This window comes from Typopeltis vanoorti, chromosome 16 (assembly GCF_054136105.1).
Source record: "Typopeltis vanoorti isolate ZY-2024b chromosome 16, IOZ_Tvanoo_1.0, whole genome shotgun sequence".
Classification (NCBI taxonomy): domain Eukaryota; kingdom Metazoa; phylum Arthropoda; class Arachnida; order Uropygi; family Thelyphonidae; genus Typopeltis; species Typopeltis vanoorti.
In genome coordinates this window covers 23047923-23066814 of record NC_143564.1, presented here as the reverse complement: position 1 = coordinate 23066814, position 18892 = coordinate 23047923, and the positions used below count along the sequence as shown (strand labels likewise).

General features: G+C 37.2%; 1 protein-coding gene across 3 annotated transcripts in view; it reads left to right on the top strand.

Moving 5' to 3' along the window:
- Window positions 1-18892, top strand: part of LOC150097892 (sodium/potassium-transporting ATPase subunit alpha-like) — a 221532-nt gene that overhangs the window by 100646 nt on the left and 101994 nt on the right. For all 3 annotated transcript variants that reach the window (XM_090405971.1, XM_090405968.1, XM_090405969.1), the window contains exons 10-11: window positions 7038-7170; window positions 17344-17536. In XM_090405971.1, the coding sequence (XP_090262097.1) occupies window positions 7038-7170; window positions 17344-17536 (326 nt within the window). The remainder of the gene's footprint in view (window positions 1-7037; window positions 7171-17343; window positions 17537-18892) is intronic.

Below are 18892 nucleotides of genomic sequence, written 5' to 3'. Positions count from 1 at the left end.
AAATGTTTAAATATGGTCATGTATATTTAAAAAATATATTTATTATTATTATTCCGGGCAACTCCAAGGAGTCGACAGACTCATCGAGGGAGGCCCTAACATTATGTCAAGAACAACTATTCGACATTCACACAGTATCTATTATACCTTGCCTTGAACATATTCAAGGTCATAGCACCCCAAGACTGGCAGCTTATTCCACTCATTCACCACTCTCCAAGTAAAAAAACCTAGCGCTAACCACATTCTTGCCCAGCTTCCATGTATGGCCCCCTAGACCTCCCACCACCAGTCCTATTCTCAAAAATATTTTCTGGATTAATCTTATAGAAACCCTTCAGTAATTTGAATGTCTCAATCATATCACCCCTTTTCTGCCTATTGACCAATTTTTGCAACCCACAAATCTTCAACCTGTTCTCATAAGGTTCATTCCGCAGATCTGCTATCATCTTGATAGCAGATCTGCGGAAGGTGAAGGAGGTGAAAAGGATCCACTCATCTCTGGATCCTCTTCACCTCCTCCCCACCATGAAGAAACCCTGGCACCCATATCCGGGCACAGTAGTCAAGATGGAGTCTTATCAAGGCTTGATACAGAGGAACAATAACTTGTTTATCTCTGCTTGTTAAAGTATTTTTCAGAAGTCAAGTGATTTGATGAGCTGATTTACCACTTTTGCAATGTGCCCCCTAAACTTCAATTCCCTATCCACCAACACTCCCAAATCCCTGGCCTCATCAATCTCCTGGAGTACAGTTCCACCAATGTGATATACTGCTGCTATTCTTTTCACCCCAAAATGCATAATCTTACACTTTGCCACATTAAATTGACATCCATTTTCCCTAGCCCAGTCCTCCAAACTATCCAAATCATCTTGCAAAATTTTGACATCCTGTGCACTCACTATTGCTTTAGCCAACTTTCCATCATCAGCAAACAAGTGAACACTTCCTCTCAGATCCTTTCCTATATCATTGATGAACAAATTGAAAAGTAGTGGTCCAAGAACAGAGCCCTGTGGCACACCACTAGTCACAAGCCGTATTTTGGACTCAACTCCTGAATAAACTACTCTCTGGTATCTCTCCATCAACCATCCTCCTTTCCATCTCACCAACCCTATCCATCCCCATCTGGTCCAGTTTACTGATTCGAGTTCCATGTGGTATCCTGTCAAAGGCCTTGGCAAGGTCCAGTAGAATCACTGTAAACCCATTACCCTTATCCAGTTCTGCTGTCACTGTGTTATAAAACGTGAGCAAGTTACTGAGGCATGATCTACCCTTCACAAAACCATGTTGTGCCCCATACAATATCCTGTTTTCATCTATCCAATCCTGTATTATTTTCTTGACTAATTTCTCCAAGACCTTGACAACGATTCCTAATACGCTAATCGGTCGGTAATTTACAACAGCAGTCTTGGAACCTCCTTTATGCAGTGGAACTATTTTCCCCTCTTTCCACCCCCTGAGGGCTAATCCAGACGCTAGACTCAAATTAAACAAAATGGTCAAGGGTACTGAGAATTCTTTAGCTGCTTCACGTACAACACGAGCTGGTATGCCATCCAATCCCACAGATGTATTGACATTGAGGTTATGCAATAGACTACTCACCTCCACTTCATTCACCACAATTCCCATATAATCTATTGGTTCATTCATTTCTGCAATGTCGCCACCTAGATGATATATTCTTGCAAAGTGCTCACTCAGTAACTCAACTATATCAACTGATTCAGTTACCTCCCTAACCATCGGCATTCTTTAAAAATCATTCTGCCATATATGTTTTTTCTTTTACTTGCAACACAATGAAAAAACTGTTTAGGATTCTCTTTAGCCTGCATGGCCAATGTTCTTTCATAATCCTTTTTTTGTTTTTCTTACCACACTCGTTACCCTTCTGGCCTGCGCTTTATACCGTTCATGTGCCTGCCGGTCATCTTTTTCCTTAAATTCTCTCCATAGTTGTTTCTGTTTTTGCAGTTCAAGCTTAATGGTGTTATTCATCCATTTAACCCCTACTTGATTTATTATTTGGGCTCTAGGTATACAGTCAGCCATTGCTTCATGCAAACACTTCTTAACCGCCTCCCATGCACTATCAACTTCTAGCCCTTGCAGTTGTACATGCCATGGTACTGAACCAATCAAACTCCTAAGCTTGTCATACTTACCAGCCTGATAATTTCACATGTAACCTGTCTTAATTGTAAATTCCACACCTTTAGCCACATCCCAAGTCAAGACCCTATGATCACTCTCTCCAATTGGTGGCAATGTGGTCATATTTGTTACAGCCAAATCCTCAGATGCAACTACTAGGTCATGCACTCTCTCTGACCCCTAGTATTTTCCATTACGTGCTGTTGCAGATAGTTATCCCTTAATAACCTCATAAAATCCAATTCCTTCCTCCCGTGTGTCCTCACTCCAATCAATGGGACCATAGTTGAAATCTCCCATAATAATTACCCTCCTTCCACTCATTTCTTCTATTTGCTTGTGCATACTATCTCCACCATCTTTTTCAATACCTGGTCTATAGCAGCACCCAATTGTATATTTTGTTCTGCTAGCTACAATCTCGCACCACATATATAGTTGAGAAGATCAATATTTTCTGCATTGTGCAATAATCCATTGCCATAACATACTGCTTTCTAACAGAATCTTATTTTTGAATTCTATGCACCTTCTTGTGACATACATAGCTTCCTTTTTTAAAACTGCAACAACAATTTGCCATTATCTAGTTGTTCCAGTATTGGTCGTATTCTTTTCCATCTTTTTCTCTTTTGGATAAAATTTTTCCTCCTGTTCTTCATTTATTCTAGCATTCTGAAGGAAGTGCTCTTAATAATGCAAGAAACAAAGCTTTACAGACCGTAAAAATGTTCTTGACATACTTACAAGGATGTTTGTGATATTTTTCTCTTTTTTGTTGAAAGGACCTAAGTTCAGATTCCAACCAGGATACAAGGATTTTTCAAGTAGGTGAATTCCTCCTTTCAATGTGATTGAAAAGTAAGTAGAATTTACCATACCAGATTTGCAGACATGAAACTTTCTGCTTCAAATAGTAGTTAGTTTTGAAGAATGCACTAACAAGTACAGATAATAGTTATCATTCCTCTTTTATAAGGCCCTGGTAGAGCCACATTTAGATAACTGGGGATGAGGAAGTCGAGGGATTCTAAAACAAGTGACTAACATTGAATCTTTTGTGGAATGCTTTCTATGATGATTGATAGAGAATTTGTGGTTGCAAAAATTGGTTGACATGCAGAAAAGAGGGAATGTGATAATTTAAATTACTAAAAGGGCTTTATAGGATTGATGCAGAGGAAATATTTCAGCAATTGGCTAAAGGAGTGCAAGAAGGGATTGTCCCTTGAAATTGAGTAAGAGTAGTTAACAAGTATGTGAAGAATTAATTTTTTGTTTGAAGATTGGTGAATGACTGAGTGCCAGACCAAGTGCTTTATCAGTCAGTGATTTAAGGACATGTACAACATATATTGTGAGGAGATAGTGTGGACTTGTTGGAAGTACCCATGCAATGATTTAAAAATTACCTTACCTCAGCATTTCATTCTGTGGTATATACATATACAAAAGAACAGACTCCAACATGTGCACTAGCAAACTACAATAACAGCTGCATAATTCCAACTAGCCTGTCACCTCATGGTGAAAAAAAAAAAAATCAAGATCTAGTCCTGTTTTGTGAAAGATAATGCAAATTTTAATTTTTAACAGCCAGTGTTTCTTCAGATTGGGAGTTAAGCTTAAGCATGAAAAATATCTGATGTATTTATTAGAAGTCAGTTGCATTAATCACTATGCTAAAGTTTGTCCATATAACTAGTACTATCAAGTTCCCCCATTGGGAACAGTGCATGGAGTGAGTATCACAGTCCTCCATATTAAAAAGCAGTGTGTATGTGTGAAGAGGGCATTTCAGGTTAGCCACTGAACTATCCTGCTTGTTGATTTACAAATGATGGGACACTAGATGTGATCTCACTATGCCATTACAAACAGAAGTAATTGATCCTTGACTTGGCCTTTTGTAGTGACTTATTGTTAAATGTTTTGAATGCATGCAGGCTTAATCTTTGAAATTTTAATTCCATTATTTGAGGCTAGTTGATGGTCTTGTTTTTAGTTTTTTTCGTTTTGCTGTCTTTGCATGATGTAGCAACCTTTCTATTCTGTCTTGAGTTTCCTGAGCATGATTAGAAAAAGCTGTTCAGTGGCAAATGAAATTGTGCCACTTGTTCCTTTCTGATGACTGTACATTCATTCTAGTCTATGCAAGGTTTGCTAGTCTGGTGTGGCTGAATGGTTAGGGTATCTGTTCTCTAGCCAAGAGGCTGTGGTTTGAATCCTGTTAGGGGCATGGATGTTTGTGATTGTCCTACTAACCATTTACCATATGTACTGCTATAACCTGTGTCATGGCACAGTATGACCTGTGATGGCTTGGCACCATAAAAATCAAAAATAACTGACAAAAGTTCAATGAGTAATTAATTTGAGAAATTTCTGACTGGATACTGGGGATGAGGTTCCTTGGAAGAACTGAAGATCTCAGTTATAAAAAGGTAGAAGTAATATCATACTAATTTTCTTGAAATAAGCTTTTGTCATATAGCATAGCTCTTGCTTAGCTGTACTTTATTTTTACTCTGGCTTTGTTCATAATTTTAGTTTTTTAATATAGCTGTGTCCTGTAAGTTCCTCAGTAGTAATGCTCACTAGAGATAGTATAGTCATCTCATTCACTGTCATCACATCTGGTGATATTAAATATAATACTGGTATTCCATAAGTATCAGCATGTCATCATTCTCCCCCCCCCCCCCTTTTCACCTCTACTGATTGGTTTTTGGCTACAAAGTGTCCTTCCCTCCTTCACATGGTTTCTATGATTACCATGATTACCATCTCACCTTTAGAAAGAATATAAAAAGAAATGTGACCAAGTTCATTCTTGGAAGTATTTTATAAATGTAGTTAGCAATGATGTGTGTACTAGATACATGGATAGCAAGGTGGCTGACTGAGAGATATCAGAGTAGTATGCTGAAGTCAGATCAAGAAGGCATAACTAGTGGTATGCAAAGGCTACTGCAGTTTAATTCATGTACATTAATATTTGTAAATGATTTCAAGGGAATATCCAGGTTGCTAATGCTGAACTGGGGAAGGCAAAAGACAGTAATTAAAGTAGTCATAACTATTTGAGTGATGCAGGTGATATAAAGGTGACAGAAGCGAGAGAAGTAAAGCAATCACTAAATTATTGCTTTGCAAATCCAGTTTATTATTATGTAACACCTCCAGGGAGTCCACTCATTGAGGGAGGACACCTACTCTACAACTGTCTCCAATTGCAACGACCTTCATCATCTACACCAACACCATATATCACCACCACTAGTATTTTCACAAAATTAGATCTCCACTAGTATCAAAATTAGATCACCACTAGTATTTTTCACAATCACAAAATTATTGCTTTGCAAATCCAGTTTATTATTATTATGTAACACCTCCAGGGAGTCCACTCATTGAGGGAGGACACCTACTCTACAACTGTCTCCAACTGCAACTACCTTCATCATCTACACCAACACCATATATCACCATCACCACTAGTATTTTCACAAAATTAAAAACATCCATGGCTGGATTCGAAACTGCAGCCTTTCTGCTGGAGAGCAAATATACTCTAACTACTCGGCCAACCAGGCCAGCATTAAAGATCATGTTTAATAAATTAGGAATCCATGCATTAAATATAACTTCAAGGTGAGTGATTGTGATCGAGGGGTGCATGTTATCAATTTTGTTGTAATGGTCTATTTAAAATATCTTAAATTTGAACTATTTGTCTGTACTAGTAGGATCACAAGTGAAAAAATAAGATAATTTCTTTAAAGGAAGCTCCAAGGTGGGTAACAAATTATGAGACGGTTCCTATCTCAGTGGTGGTTAAAAATTTGTCAGAGTTGAAGGATAGGTAAAAATATGCTCTTAGGCAGGCAGCATGGTTATAGGTCTTGCTTTAGTAATTTATTTGCTTTCCATAATAAAGTGATAGCAGAGTCATATAAAGGAAATGGCTATGGTGCTGCTGGATTTTGCAAGTTGCCAGTGCATGGCACATAGCTAATACAAAATTAGAATAGAGATAAATGTGAAGCTGGTGACATGGATAAGATGATGGCTGATACACTGCAATAATAAAGGGTGGAGCAAGAATAAAGGCAGAAAAAAATTAACTAAATGAAAAAAAGAACCAAAGGTGGAGCAAAAAAAAATAAAAGCAAAATAAAGGTAGTGACGTGTCATTGTCACTAGCTCACCTGGATCACTGCTGTTTTTATTTGTACATTAATATCATATATATTAATATACAAAGTATACTTTTTGGGGATATCTAGTTATTTCCTTATGATGCCGTACTCAAGAAGGCAACTTGTAGAGGTGTGGAGAGCCTGCAAAATGGATTGGCATTGTGGGCAAACGAACTAAAAAGATGGAACATGAGTAACAGTTGTAAATTGTATGAACAGGATGATTGAGTAGAGTTTGCCAGATGTCATTAGGCTTTGTTTGTGAATGAGTGAAAAGAGAGAGAGGGGTGTACTAGTTATTGTGTGGATAACTGAATGATTGTTTGTAAGCCCTCCTATGAGTCTTTGTACTCCATAGAGATTCCTACATAATAATTAAATTCAACTTTTTTCCTTCATCCAAATACCATAAGAAAATTGAAATTGTATTGCTAATTGCATGGCCATCTCTTTATTTAACAAAGGTTTTGCTCAAAGCAGCTGGCTGTTCTGAACACCAACTTACTAAGCATTAATGTATCTAGAGCTTGTTAGCCATCTTCAGCACAACATGCATTTATATGATTTCAAATAGTAGTAATTATTTTTTAAAAAATGGAATTGAATTTTATATTATATTTATCACTTATTTATGATTCATTCTCAATATATTAATAGGGAATGCACTGGTGATGCATCTGAATCTGCTATTTTAAAATGCATGGAATTAGCTGTTGGTGATGTGGTAGGGTATCGTCGAAGAAACCCAAAAGTGTGTGAAATTCCCTTCAACTCTACGAATAAATATCATGTAAGTCTTTAAGTGTGAAACATGAAGCATAATCCTTATACTTAATTTTCTTTTACTAATGATATTTATCCCAATTATGATACTGATAATGGTATAATAAGCCAGATATCTTCTAGAACCATCTCCTTAAGCAATTAATATATTGTGTTTCTTTCCAAATACTCTTTTGGGACCCCTGATAAAGTTCAACAACCAGGTCAAGGGACATTGCTGACTCTCTTTTACTCAGGGCAATATGTTTTCTAATATGATTTTTGTATTTGTATCAAATGCTTCCACTATTTTTAGCACTAGTTGGATAAGATAATCTAACTATTTATGGTACTAATGTATTTTCCATAATGTTTAAGAAAGACAACTTTGATAATTTGATTATTTCTCAAAATGAAGTGGATATTGAATACCACATTATTTCTTAGCCGAATAAGAAACTCAAAGATAGTTAGTTGTAATGTGGTATTCAATATCCACTTAATTTTGAATATTTTATTTTGCCGAAGTGAAGCCTGTTGGCTCTATTTTCAGTAATTGTATTTGTGCACCTTTTGACAATTCGTATAGTAAAGAGATAAGCTCTGACTATTGAAACCTTAGTATTACATCTAGGTCTATCTACTCGCTGATGAGACCTCAAAAAAGGTTGAAACCGGTCTGGGTAGTGACCTTCTCTCATAATGCAAAACAGTAATACATCTTCCAGGAGCTATATTTTGCATTATGGGGAAATATTAAGGACAGTGATCGGAACTTGCTCCACCTTTACGAGTTACCCAGCATTGTACTACCAGGTGTTGGCTTACGCTTTGACTCGCCGAACTTTATATAGTTTTCTATATTCAGCAAGAAACTCTTAGATTAGATTCCCATCTTTGAGTTTCTTATTCAGCTAAGAAATAATGTGGTATTCAATATCCACTTAATTTTGAATATTTTACTTCGCTGAAGTGAAGCCTGTTGGCACTATTTTCAATAATTGATTATTTCTATTACTTTCATTCACTTTCAGAAGAAAGTGACTAGAAATATATGTCTCAAACCAGAGCATATCTGTGTGTTAGTTCTGGCTGAACTATGTAGATCTTTGCTTCACATCACCTGCATTCGGACATGTAAAAAAAGTTCTTTTTTTTATACGTCCATTTTTTATTATGCATAATGAGAAGGGTCACTACCCAGACTGGTTTCGACCTTTGAGGTCTCATCAGATACCAAGGTTGAAGTAATGCACAAGTCATACCTCATTTACAAGTAGCCAAAAATGTGCTAGACATTTTTAATAAAAATCCCTTGATGAGAGGAAGATGAAAGTTTTTTACCTTGATTCTATTATGTATTAAAGATACCAAGACGTGTGCTTTACATTTTGAGATACATACTAAGGCAAGTGATGTGAAGTCATTAGCCTCTATATACAAATGGCCCAGTTGTGAATATATTTCACTTGCAAAACATAGTTTTAATCCTCTACTCAAGGAAGTAAAACAAAGTGTATAATTTCTTCGTATCTTTAATGTATAATAAAACCAAGGTAAAAAGCTTTCATCATCCAATTTTAGAATAGAGAAAAAATTTGCCTTCTTATACACATTAAAAAGTACTTGCATACAGTCATCCCATCACCATCAAGCACAATAGTAGGACATGTTGAACCCTTATGCATAGATCTCAGATTATTTGTTCTAATGATACAGCTTTTGCATAAGTCAGTTGTTTGTCACGCCTTTTTTACCCAATAGCTATGTCCTCTATAAAATAGAAAAACATGTCTATTCCTCTCTCACCTGATATGGGAGCACAACAAAACTATTCTTAATCTTTATCTGCTGAAGTTCTTCATAAATTTAATCACTGTCATTTTTAAAACCACATATCCAACTGGAAACCTTTCTCCTAACAAACTTGAGGACTAAGAGAGCAAAGGAGTCGGTAGTGATAGCAAAGACAAATGACTTCACTGGGGACAAGGAGAATGTAAGATTGGATATCAGGAGGTTGTTGAGAAGGATAAACAAAATCTCTTCATTCATCCATTTCACACCTACCTAATTTAATCCTATGGCCTTTGGAATACACTCAGTCATTGCTTCTTTATTTAGACAAGTTTACTTGGCTATTGAAGAACACACTGACAAGTAGAGATAAAGAAGTTATTCCTCTTTAAAAGACCTTCATACATCCACATCTGGATTACTGTGCTTGGGTCTGCTTTTCTGAGTTTCTTGGGGATGAGGAAGTGGTGGAGAGGATTCAGAGGCAAGCAACCAAGATGATGGATGGTCTGTGGAATGTTACCTATGAGGATAGATTTAGGGTGTGTGGATTGCAGAAGTTTTTTGATAGGAGAAAAAGAGGGAATATGATTAGGAACATTTAAGTTACTTAAAGGGTTTTATAGTATTGATGCAGGGGAAATGTTTCAGAACTAGGCTAGAGGGTTCAGAACAAGAAGTAATCCCTGGAAATTAAGGGTGTGGGTAGTAAAGGAGTGAGGACTAGATTATTTTGCTTGGAGAGTGGGGAATGAATGGAATGTGTTTGCCAGTGTCAGTTTTTAGAAGTTTGTTAATGGGTTCAAGGAGAGGTATGATAGATTGTGTGGATAGCATGGGTCCTTTAGAATCCACAGAGGTGCCTGTAGAATAATACTAATCAAGCCTGGAGACTCTGGCTAGATCAGCCAGAAATCCTATGCTACAGACCAAACAGAACTTATCCAGTAGGTGGGATGCTGGTCTTTCACCAGACAGTGAAAATCATGTACTACCTTTAGACATCATGAATTCATGCTTACATTAAAATTCTAGTGTACAACCTACATGCTATCCACTGAACCAATCAAGCTGGTGAAATTGTTTGTAGTATTGCTTCTAGTGACCCTAACAAAAATAACCATCTATCCACCATAATAATGGATAATCTTTAAAAATACCAAGCTATTCTAAACCTGGTTTTACTCCATTTCCCAAGTAAGCAAACAGACAAACAAGTCAAGTTTGCGCCTGCACGTATTGGAAGTCTAGCTGACCCTCAAAGTAGTGCAAGACCAAGGCAACTCTTGGTAAAAGTAGAATAAGCTCTGATCACTAATCTTAATATTTACCCTTAATGCAAAGCACATCTCCTGGAGGAGATGTATGTTGTTTTGTATTAAAGGCAAGGGGTCACTACCCAGACCAGTTTCGACCTTGATTGAGGTCTCATCAGTGGGAGCCAGGCAGGAAATACCAAGATTTCAGTAATACAGAGCTTATAAGTATTTAACCAGTCTGGGTAGTGGCCCCTTGCCTTTAATACAAAACAACATACATCTCCTCCAGGAGATGTGCTTTGCATTAAGGGTAAATATTAAGATTAGTGATCAGAGCTTATTCTACTTTTACCAAGAGTTGCCTTGGTCTTGCACTACTTTGAGGGTCAGCTAGACTTCCAATACGTGCAGGCGCAAACTTGACTTGTTTGTTTACTTGGGAAATGAAGTAAAACCAGGTTTAGAATAGCTTGGTATTTTTAACATTTATTATACCCAAGGTAAAATACTTTCTACATAATGGATAATCATTGCCATTCTTCCAAAATCTGACATTAGTAGGAGGATGGCAGTTTTCCAGGGCTTTTTGTAAACACATTTATTCCAGCATTATTTTGCACATGTTGCTCTGACTGCAAGAATTTGCTTTCCATATGTATATTCTTTTCACATCAAATGGGCACATATTCACAAGGATCAAACGACATGTTAGTTGAAACATTTTTTGGTGGAATTTTATTTGTAAAATTAGCATTTGTGAACTATCTTAATGATATCAAACTCTTCAAATGCATTTTTAACTGATTTCAAGTTATATGCATCTAAATATATATTTGCATAAATAGTTTGCTTTCTATATTCAATTACTGCATTATAAACAGGCAATACCATGTGTCTTTGGCAACTGAAAATTTGAAAAAGGATCTTGGGACAAATGTCTTTAGTTACTGTGTTTGGTGCTACAATAAAACTTTTGTTTTGCATGTATTGCCGGCCTGGTTGTCTGAGTGGCGAGTGTATCTGCTCTCCAGCCAAAAGGCTGTGGGTTCAAAATCCTGCCGTGGGCATAGATGTTTGTGATTGTCTGTGAAAATACTAGTGGTGGTGGGCGGTAGATGGCGTTTGTAGTTGATCGACTGAGTGGTGGAGACAGCTGTAGAGTAGGTGCCCTCCCTCAGGGAGTCTTTGGACTCCCTGGAAGTGTCACGTAATAATAATATATATTGAGAATAGTGGGGGAGGATATGTTTTTTTTTATTATGTAGGGTCATTTTGATCTAGTCCCTAATTACACTGTCACTAAATATAAGACATAGACTGCAAATGTCCCTGTATTATATTTAGTGATAAAACTACTTGTCCTTCTTGCTTCTGCAATAGTACTGAAGATAGGATATTTTTTTTCACTATAGTAACATTCTCATTCTTATCTTTGGAAAGATGAGCAATAATTCATCTATTCCTCAATAAAAAATTAATCCTATGTATTATAAGAAGTGGCTTATAGGACATGTATCATTAATATAAATTGTTAATAATTTATTTGCCAATAATATATTCATGCCTTTTCTTTCTCCCCCTTATATTTGTCATTCTCCCATGGTTCATTAATGTTTATTTGCATATTTACATCTTTCAATAATTCAAATACACTAACCAAATATTGTATTATCCTTATTGTTTTCTACTATATCCTGAAACAATCAAGTTTCTCCCCCCCCTTGCTGATTTGGTTACACTCGAAGAACCGGCCCCAATATGTAGCATGTCTGTCAATACACGAACAAACTAGCAGTGAGAGATTTCCTCTCTCCTCACCAGGAGATTAAGATTGCAGTGAGTTTTTATCTCTCACTGGCATAAACATGTTAACCAGCTCATCTGGATATACTGCAGGTGGCTGTTTCTTTCTGCTAACTCAGATTGCATCCTTGTTCATGTTTCTTTTTCAATGAAACAGCCTTCACCTATTCTGTCGCATGTCCTTTTTGAAAACTTCAGTGTTGCAGAATTGAATGACCTCTGCAGTTTTTTTATGGTCTCATTATTGGTTCTTCTTTCCTGAACTAACAGTCCACTTGCTGGAATGAGAAATCCTATAAAATCCATTTTATAGGATAGATGCAAACATGTCAATCATATCCTTTTTCCTTCTGTCATTTTTGCAATCCACAAACCTTTAGTCTTTATAGTGATTCTGGATCTGTTGCCATCTTCATTTATTGCTCTTTGAATCTTGTCACTTTATTCCTGCAAAACACATTTGACCAAATTTTGAGCATAATAGTCCAGATGTAGTTTTGCTGAATGTTTATAATTTCTTGCAGTGAACCAGTGTCAATGTAATGCACAGCTTGTAATCTTGCATCCCTTTCCATAACTGTTATTCTTTGTAGAAGTTATTCAATTTTGTAATCCTGAACTCCTTCAGGATCTACATTATTTTTAGTGTGCTGCTACCTTCCCCAATTTAGTATCACTGGCAAACTGGATATCCCACTTTCAAATTAAGGTTATGGTGAGTCAGCCTGGTTGACCGAGTGGTTAGTATATCTGCTCTGCAGCCAAAAGGCTGCAGGTTCGAATCCTGCTGTGGGCATGGATGTTTGTAATTGTCTGTGAAAATACTAGTGGTGGTGATGGATGGTAGATGATGATGGTGCAGATAATGATGATGGTTTCTTCCCAGCCTGGCTGGCTGAGTGGTTAGCATATCTGCTCTCCAGCCAAAAGGCTGCAGGTTCAAATCCTGCTGTGGGCATGGATGTTGTGATTGTCTGTGGAAATACTAGTGGTGGTGGTTGGCAGTAGATGTCATTAGTGTAGTTGTGGTTAGTTGTAGTTGGTGGAGTGAGTGGTGGTGACAGAGTTGTTGAGTAGGTGCCCTGCCTCAATGAGTCTTTGGACTCCCTGGAGGGGTCATGTAATAATAAAAATCCTTGGTCCTGTTAATATGAAAAGTTTAACAGCAGCAGTCAGAGCAAAGACTTGTTGCATTCCACAGTTAACTTTCCTTCTCCTAGATGCTATTGCTATATCAGTCACCCACTTATGTTACCAGCTTTATATCCATCCCCATTGCTCCAGTTCATGTAATATGTGATATTATTTCATTCCTTTCCAGTCTAGCAATATTCTAGTAGTTATTTCCTTGATCTTATGTTACTTTATTATAGAAAGCAAGTAAATTACTAAAGCAAGACTTCAAGCAAGGTAGTTCTTCCAGAATATATTCCTGTCCATTCATTTCTCATTTTGAGACTGCGTATCTTTTTTAATCCAGAAGTATGATGGAGTTTATATCTCAGTCAGTAATAATTTGATTTGAACCTTTGATTGGAAAGGATTCAAATTCTTTGCAATGTAAAACCTTCTGGGTCTTTTTACCTGAAGGTGAGTTAGCCAGTCTCAAAACCAGCACTAAGAGTATTATTATTATTATTAAACAAGACCTCACGGAGTCAAAGACTCATCTAGGAGGTCCTTTTATCTCGCACACATCTCATCATATCGGGTCTTAAACACATTCAAACTCCTTGCAGACACCATACACTCAGGCAAGGCATTACAATCATTCACAACTCTGCACGAAAAAAACCTGCCTCTCACTCCTCTACTCGCACCCTCTTTATACAGTTTCCAGGGATGACCTCTGGTTCTCCCCTGATCTCCCACTATTCGCTGTAGAACTTCTCCACCATTGATCCTATAACAACCCCTTACCAACTTGTAGGTCTCTATCATATCTCCCCTCTTCCTTCTATCCACTAGACTCTACAAATTACATCTTTTCAATCTTTCCTCATACTCGACATTCCAGAGGTCAGAAACTACCTTAGTCAGTCGCCTTTGGACCCTTTCCAACATCTCTTCATCCTTCTGAAAACCAGGTTACCAAATCTGGGCACAATAGTCCATGTGTGGCCTAATCAAAGCCTTATACAATGGAACAAGAATCTCCCTACTTCTACACGTCAGTGTCCTCCTCATCATTCCCAGAAGTCTTTGTGTTGTCTTCACAATTTTGGCGATGTGTCCCCTAAATTTTAGATCCTTATCCACTATCACTCCCAGATCTCTTATTTCCTCTACCTCCAACAATATATTCTCACCAAGCATAAATTCTGCATCCCATCTTTGTTTTCCAAATTTTAAAAACTTACATTTTGCAACATTGAACTCACATCCCCATTTGCTTACCCAATCACTCAATTTATTCAAGTCTTCTTGCAAGGCCACAACATCTTCACTACTCTTTATGGTTCGTCCCAACTTTGCATCATCTGCAAACAACTGAATATCTCCATTCAAATCTTTGCCAATATCATTAATATACAAGTTAAATAGTAATGGCCCTAAAACAGATCCCTGAGGCACTCCACTAGTGACTTTCCTTTTCCTGGATATTGCACCTCCATACACAACTTGTTGATACCTATCAGATAGCCAGTCTCCAATCCAATGCACTAATCTAATATCCAACCCCATCTGCTCTAGTTTGACTGTCAACTTATCATGAGGTACTCTATCAAAAGCTTTTGCGAAATCCAAGTATATTACTGTGTATCCTTCTCCTCTGTCCAAGGAAGCAGTCACTTTATTGTAATAAGTAAGTAGATTACTAAAACACGACCTACTTTTAGCAAATCCATGCTGTCCATCAAAGATTATACCATTGTTGTCAACCCAACTCTGGATCCTAGTTCTCACAAGCTTCTCCAACAACTTAACCACAACACCTGACACACAGATAGGCCTATAGTTTGATGCTTGAGTTCGATCACCTCCTTTATGAAGTGGCACAATCTTGCCCTCCTTCCACTCTTTAGGGACTTGACCAAGTGCAAGACTCGTATTAAAAAAATATGTCAAGGCAGGTGTCAACTCTCTGGCACATTCCTTCAGAATACACGGTGATATATTATCAAGTCCCACAGCCTTATTTACATCTAGTTTACTCAACTCCCCAAACACCTCTTGCTCACTTACAGTCAGTCTCTCCTCCCCATCATCAACTGCTCTTAATCTCTCCATGAAGTCACATTCACAAGATTGAAAGATCTTTATGAACTGCTCATTAAGTATCTCCACCACACATTCTGCAACAGCTGTCTTTATACCATTTCCTCCAATCAATGTCATCCTTCCATAATCATTCTTTCTTTTGCTGGCTACATATACAAAGAACTCCCTAGGATTCTTTTTAGCTTCATTAGCTAACTGCTGTTCATACCTCTCTTTAGCTACTCTCACCAACCAAATCACTCTCCTTGCCTGGTCTTTGTAGAACTCGTGAAATTGTTACTTCCACTTCTCTTATGCTGCCTCCACAATGCCCTTTTTCTCTGTATTGCATGCTTAATCTCTTTATTCATCCATCTCACACCTAACTTATTTAACCTTCTCACCCGTGGTATACATTTAGACATTGCATCCACTAAATATTTTTTGAAAATCCCCCAAGCTGCATTGATCTCTTTTCCAGCTATTCTCCTCATTCCATGCTACACCTGCAAGCTGTCTCCTGAGCTCTTCATAATCACCCCCCTTGTAGTTCCACATACCCTTTTTTCACAGAGGTCCTTGCACTGCTGGCAACCACCCAAGTAATCGCCTCATGGTCACTTTCACCGATTGGTGGATGATTTGATACCTCATTGATAATTACATCCTCCGATGAGATGACCAAATCCAAGACCCTTAATCCTCGTATGCCCTCTGTTACATACTGTCTGAGGTAGTTATCCCTCAAAAACTCAAGAAACTCATTTTCTTTACTTCCAGTTGCTATCTCTTCATTCCAGTCTATATTGCCATAATTAAAATCGCCCATAATGATCACCCTTTTCTTATTTGCTTGGCTTATTTGACTATACATTTCACTATCACCACCATCCACATTACCAGGTCTATAACAACATCCCACCAAGTATTTGATTCTATTCACCTCTATCTCACACCATACTGCCTCAAAACTACTGGCCCCATTTCCCTCTTGCATCTCTACTTTGTATGGACATAACTCTTTCTCTATCATCAATAGCACTCCCCCTCCCTTTTTACCCCTTCTATCCTCACGAAACACATACCTTTCCATCTCTATTCCTGTCAGGAAGTCATCCTCATCTAAACATGTCTCACTTATTCCGACAATCTCTGGGTGCACAGACGCAATTAGTGCAACCATTTCATCTGCCTTGTTTCTTATACTTCTAGCATTGGTATACAAACACAACTCATTTCTGGATCTACAGCTAGTTTCACTGATACAACTCGCTCGATGTGATCTCTCCATGCTGGACTGGGGCCATTTCCCTTTCTGCTTCTTCATTTTAGAACCCTTTGCAATTCCATCTGTTTCCTTTTGATACCTGATCATCCCATTACTTTCCTGCCTACACATTCTCTCACCTCCTCTTGGAGCATCCACCTTTCTCACGCTGTGTATCCCTGTCCACCCTGAGCCTCCCCGTTTCCCTGCAGTTAACATGGAATAAACTGTGTCAACAGGATTAACTACTTAAGCAGAACATTAGATTTATGTGAAACTTAGTTATTTGGCTATGGTAGGTTGCTGCACCTAACACATTAAAGAAAATGTGTAGATAATTGACTAATTAGAATATCAGTATTAATTATAGTACAGTATCAATTACAGTACAGACAAATCAGCCTTGAGAACACACGAAATTTACAGACAAAAAAAAATACTAGTGGTAGTATTTTTATTAGTACTGGTGGTGGTAGTTGACAGTATATGGTGATGATGGTACTAGCAGTTTGCTGTATTTGGCAGATTAAGTGGTGGAGTTGTAGAGTAAGTGCCCTCCTTCAATGAGTCTTTGGACTCATTGGAGGTGTCAAGTAATAATAATAATACTTTCATTTGCTTGCCTTGTATTTTTATATTCAAGCAAAATTCAAAATTCTCAGATTATATTGTCAAAGGAAAATTTGTCAAATCAAAGTTCTTTTTATGCAAAGGTTTTATAATATTCAAAGCTTCAGCTGATCCAAATAAACATAGTCTGTTTTAAATGTAATTTAACATAACATAACAAGAATTTAAATAATAAAATCTTTTCCAAAATCAATTTAGAAAATTGTGTATGTGTCTATACATATAATTTTTATTTTTTGCATAGGTGACCATACATGATATTGATGACCAAAATGATCTTGGATATTTAATCTGTATGAAAGGTGCTCCTGAACGTATTCTAGAAAGGTGCTCTACAATTTTTATTGGTGGAAAAGATAAAATACTTGATGAGGAATTAAAAGATGCCTTCAACAATGCATATTTAGAATTGGGAGGTTTAGGAGAAAGAGTAATTGGTATTTTTTTAATCAGTTGTTTTATTTACTTGTATGAACTATTCTAAACTTAATTTTATAGTAAAGTGGATACCAGATCCAACATTATTTCAAAGTCAAATGTTTATAGAAAGTTTTGTAAGTTGACCTGAGTGCTGACAAGAATACAATCCTCAGCATCTCAGAGTTGCTTTAGCTTGCACTAAAGGCACTGCCCAAGCATCCATATATTAGCCTTTTATTAGTATATTTTGATAAAGGTTTCACTGGCCTGACAGTTGTTTCAAAATGGTTAGTTCTCTTCAGAGACCAGGCAGAAACCTTAAGAGAGCAAAAACTCTTGTTCAGTACTAAAGAAATAAAATATCAGAGAAATGTATTTTTCGTAAGTGAACTCTTGGTCAGTGTGTAAAAGTAATTACTAAAGGAAGAGCCATAAGGCTTTATTTTGGTGATGTAAAATTACATAGCAAAGTGGATACCAGATTCAACATTATTTCAAAGCTGAATGTTTATAGAAACTATGAAAGTTTCTATAAACATTCTAGAAGCTATTTAGTAATTACTTTTATGCAACGACTGAGAGTTCATTTATGAAAAATGCATTTCCTGACATTAGGATTTCATTAGTACTGAGCAAAAAGTTTTTGCTCTCTTAAGGTTTCTGCCTGGTCTCTGAAGAGAATCAACCAATTTGAAACAGTTGTCATGCCAGTAAAACCTTTATTAAAAGACATGACTGCCCCAGCGTTCATATAAAAGGCAAATATATGAATGCTGGGGCAGTCATGTCTTTTAAGTAGTGCAAGCTTAAAGCGACTCAGGGATGCTTAGGATTGTATTCTCGTAAGCTGTCAGGTCAGCTTATGAAACTTTCATAGTTATAAACATTTGGCTTTGAAATAATATTGGATCTGGTATCTACTTTGCCTTTTGTAATTTTACATCACCAAGATTAAGCCTTATGGCTTTTCCTTTAGTAATTAATTTTAGATTTCATTGCTATTCATCATTGTGTAAGATTTCCGTAATCAGAGATGTACTCTTGATGTCTTGCACTTCTAATATGATACATTTCTAAAAAATGTGAACTTTGGATCCTCTATATGCTTGCCTGGCCGGCCGAGTGGTTAGCATTTTCGCTCTCCAGCCAAAAGGCTGCAGGTTCAAATCCCGCTGTGGGCATGGATGTTTGTGATTGTCTGTGAAAATGCTAGTACTGGTGGTCGGTGGTAGATGGTGTTGAGGTAGTTGCGGTCAGTTGGTGGATAATTAGTGAATGAGTGGTGGAAGCAGTTGTAGAGCAGGTGCCCTCCCTCGATGAGTCTTTGGATTCCCTGAAGGTGTCAAATAATGATAATATTTTCTACTGTGTGC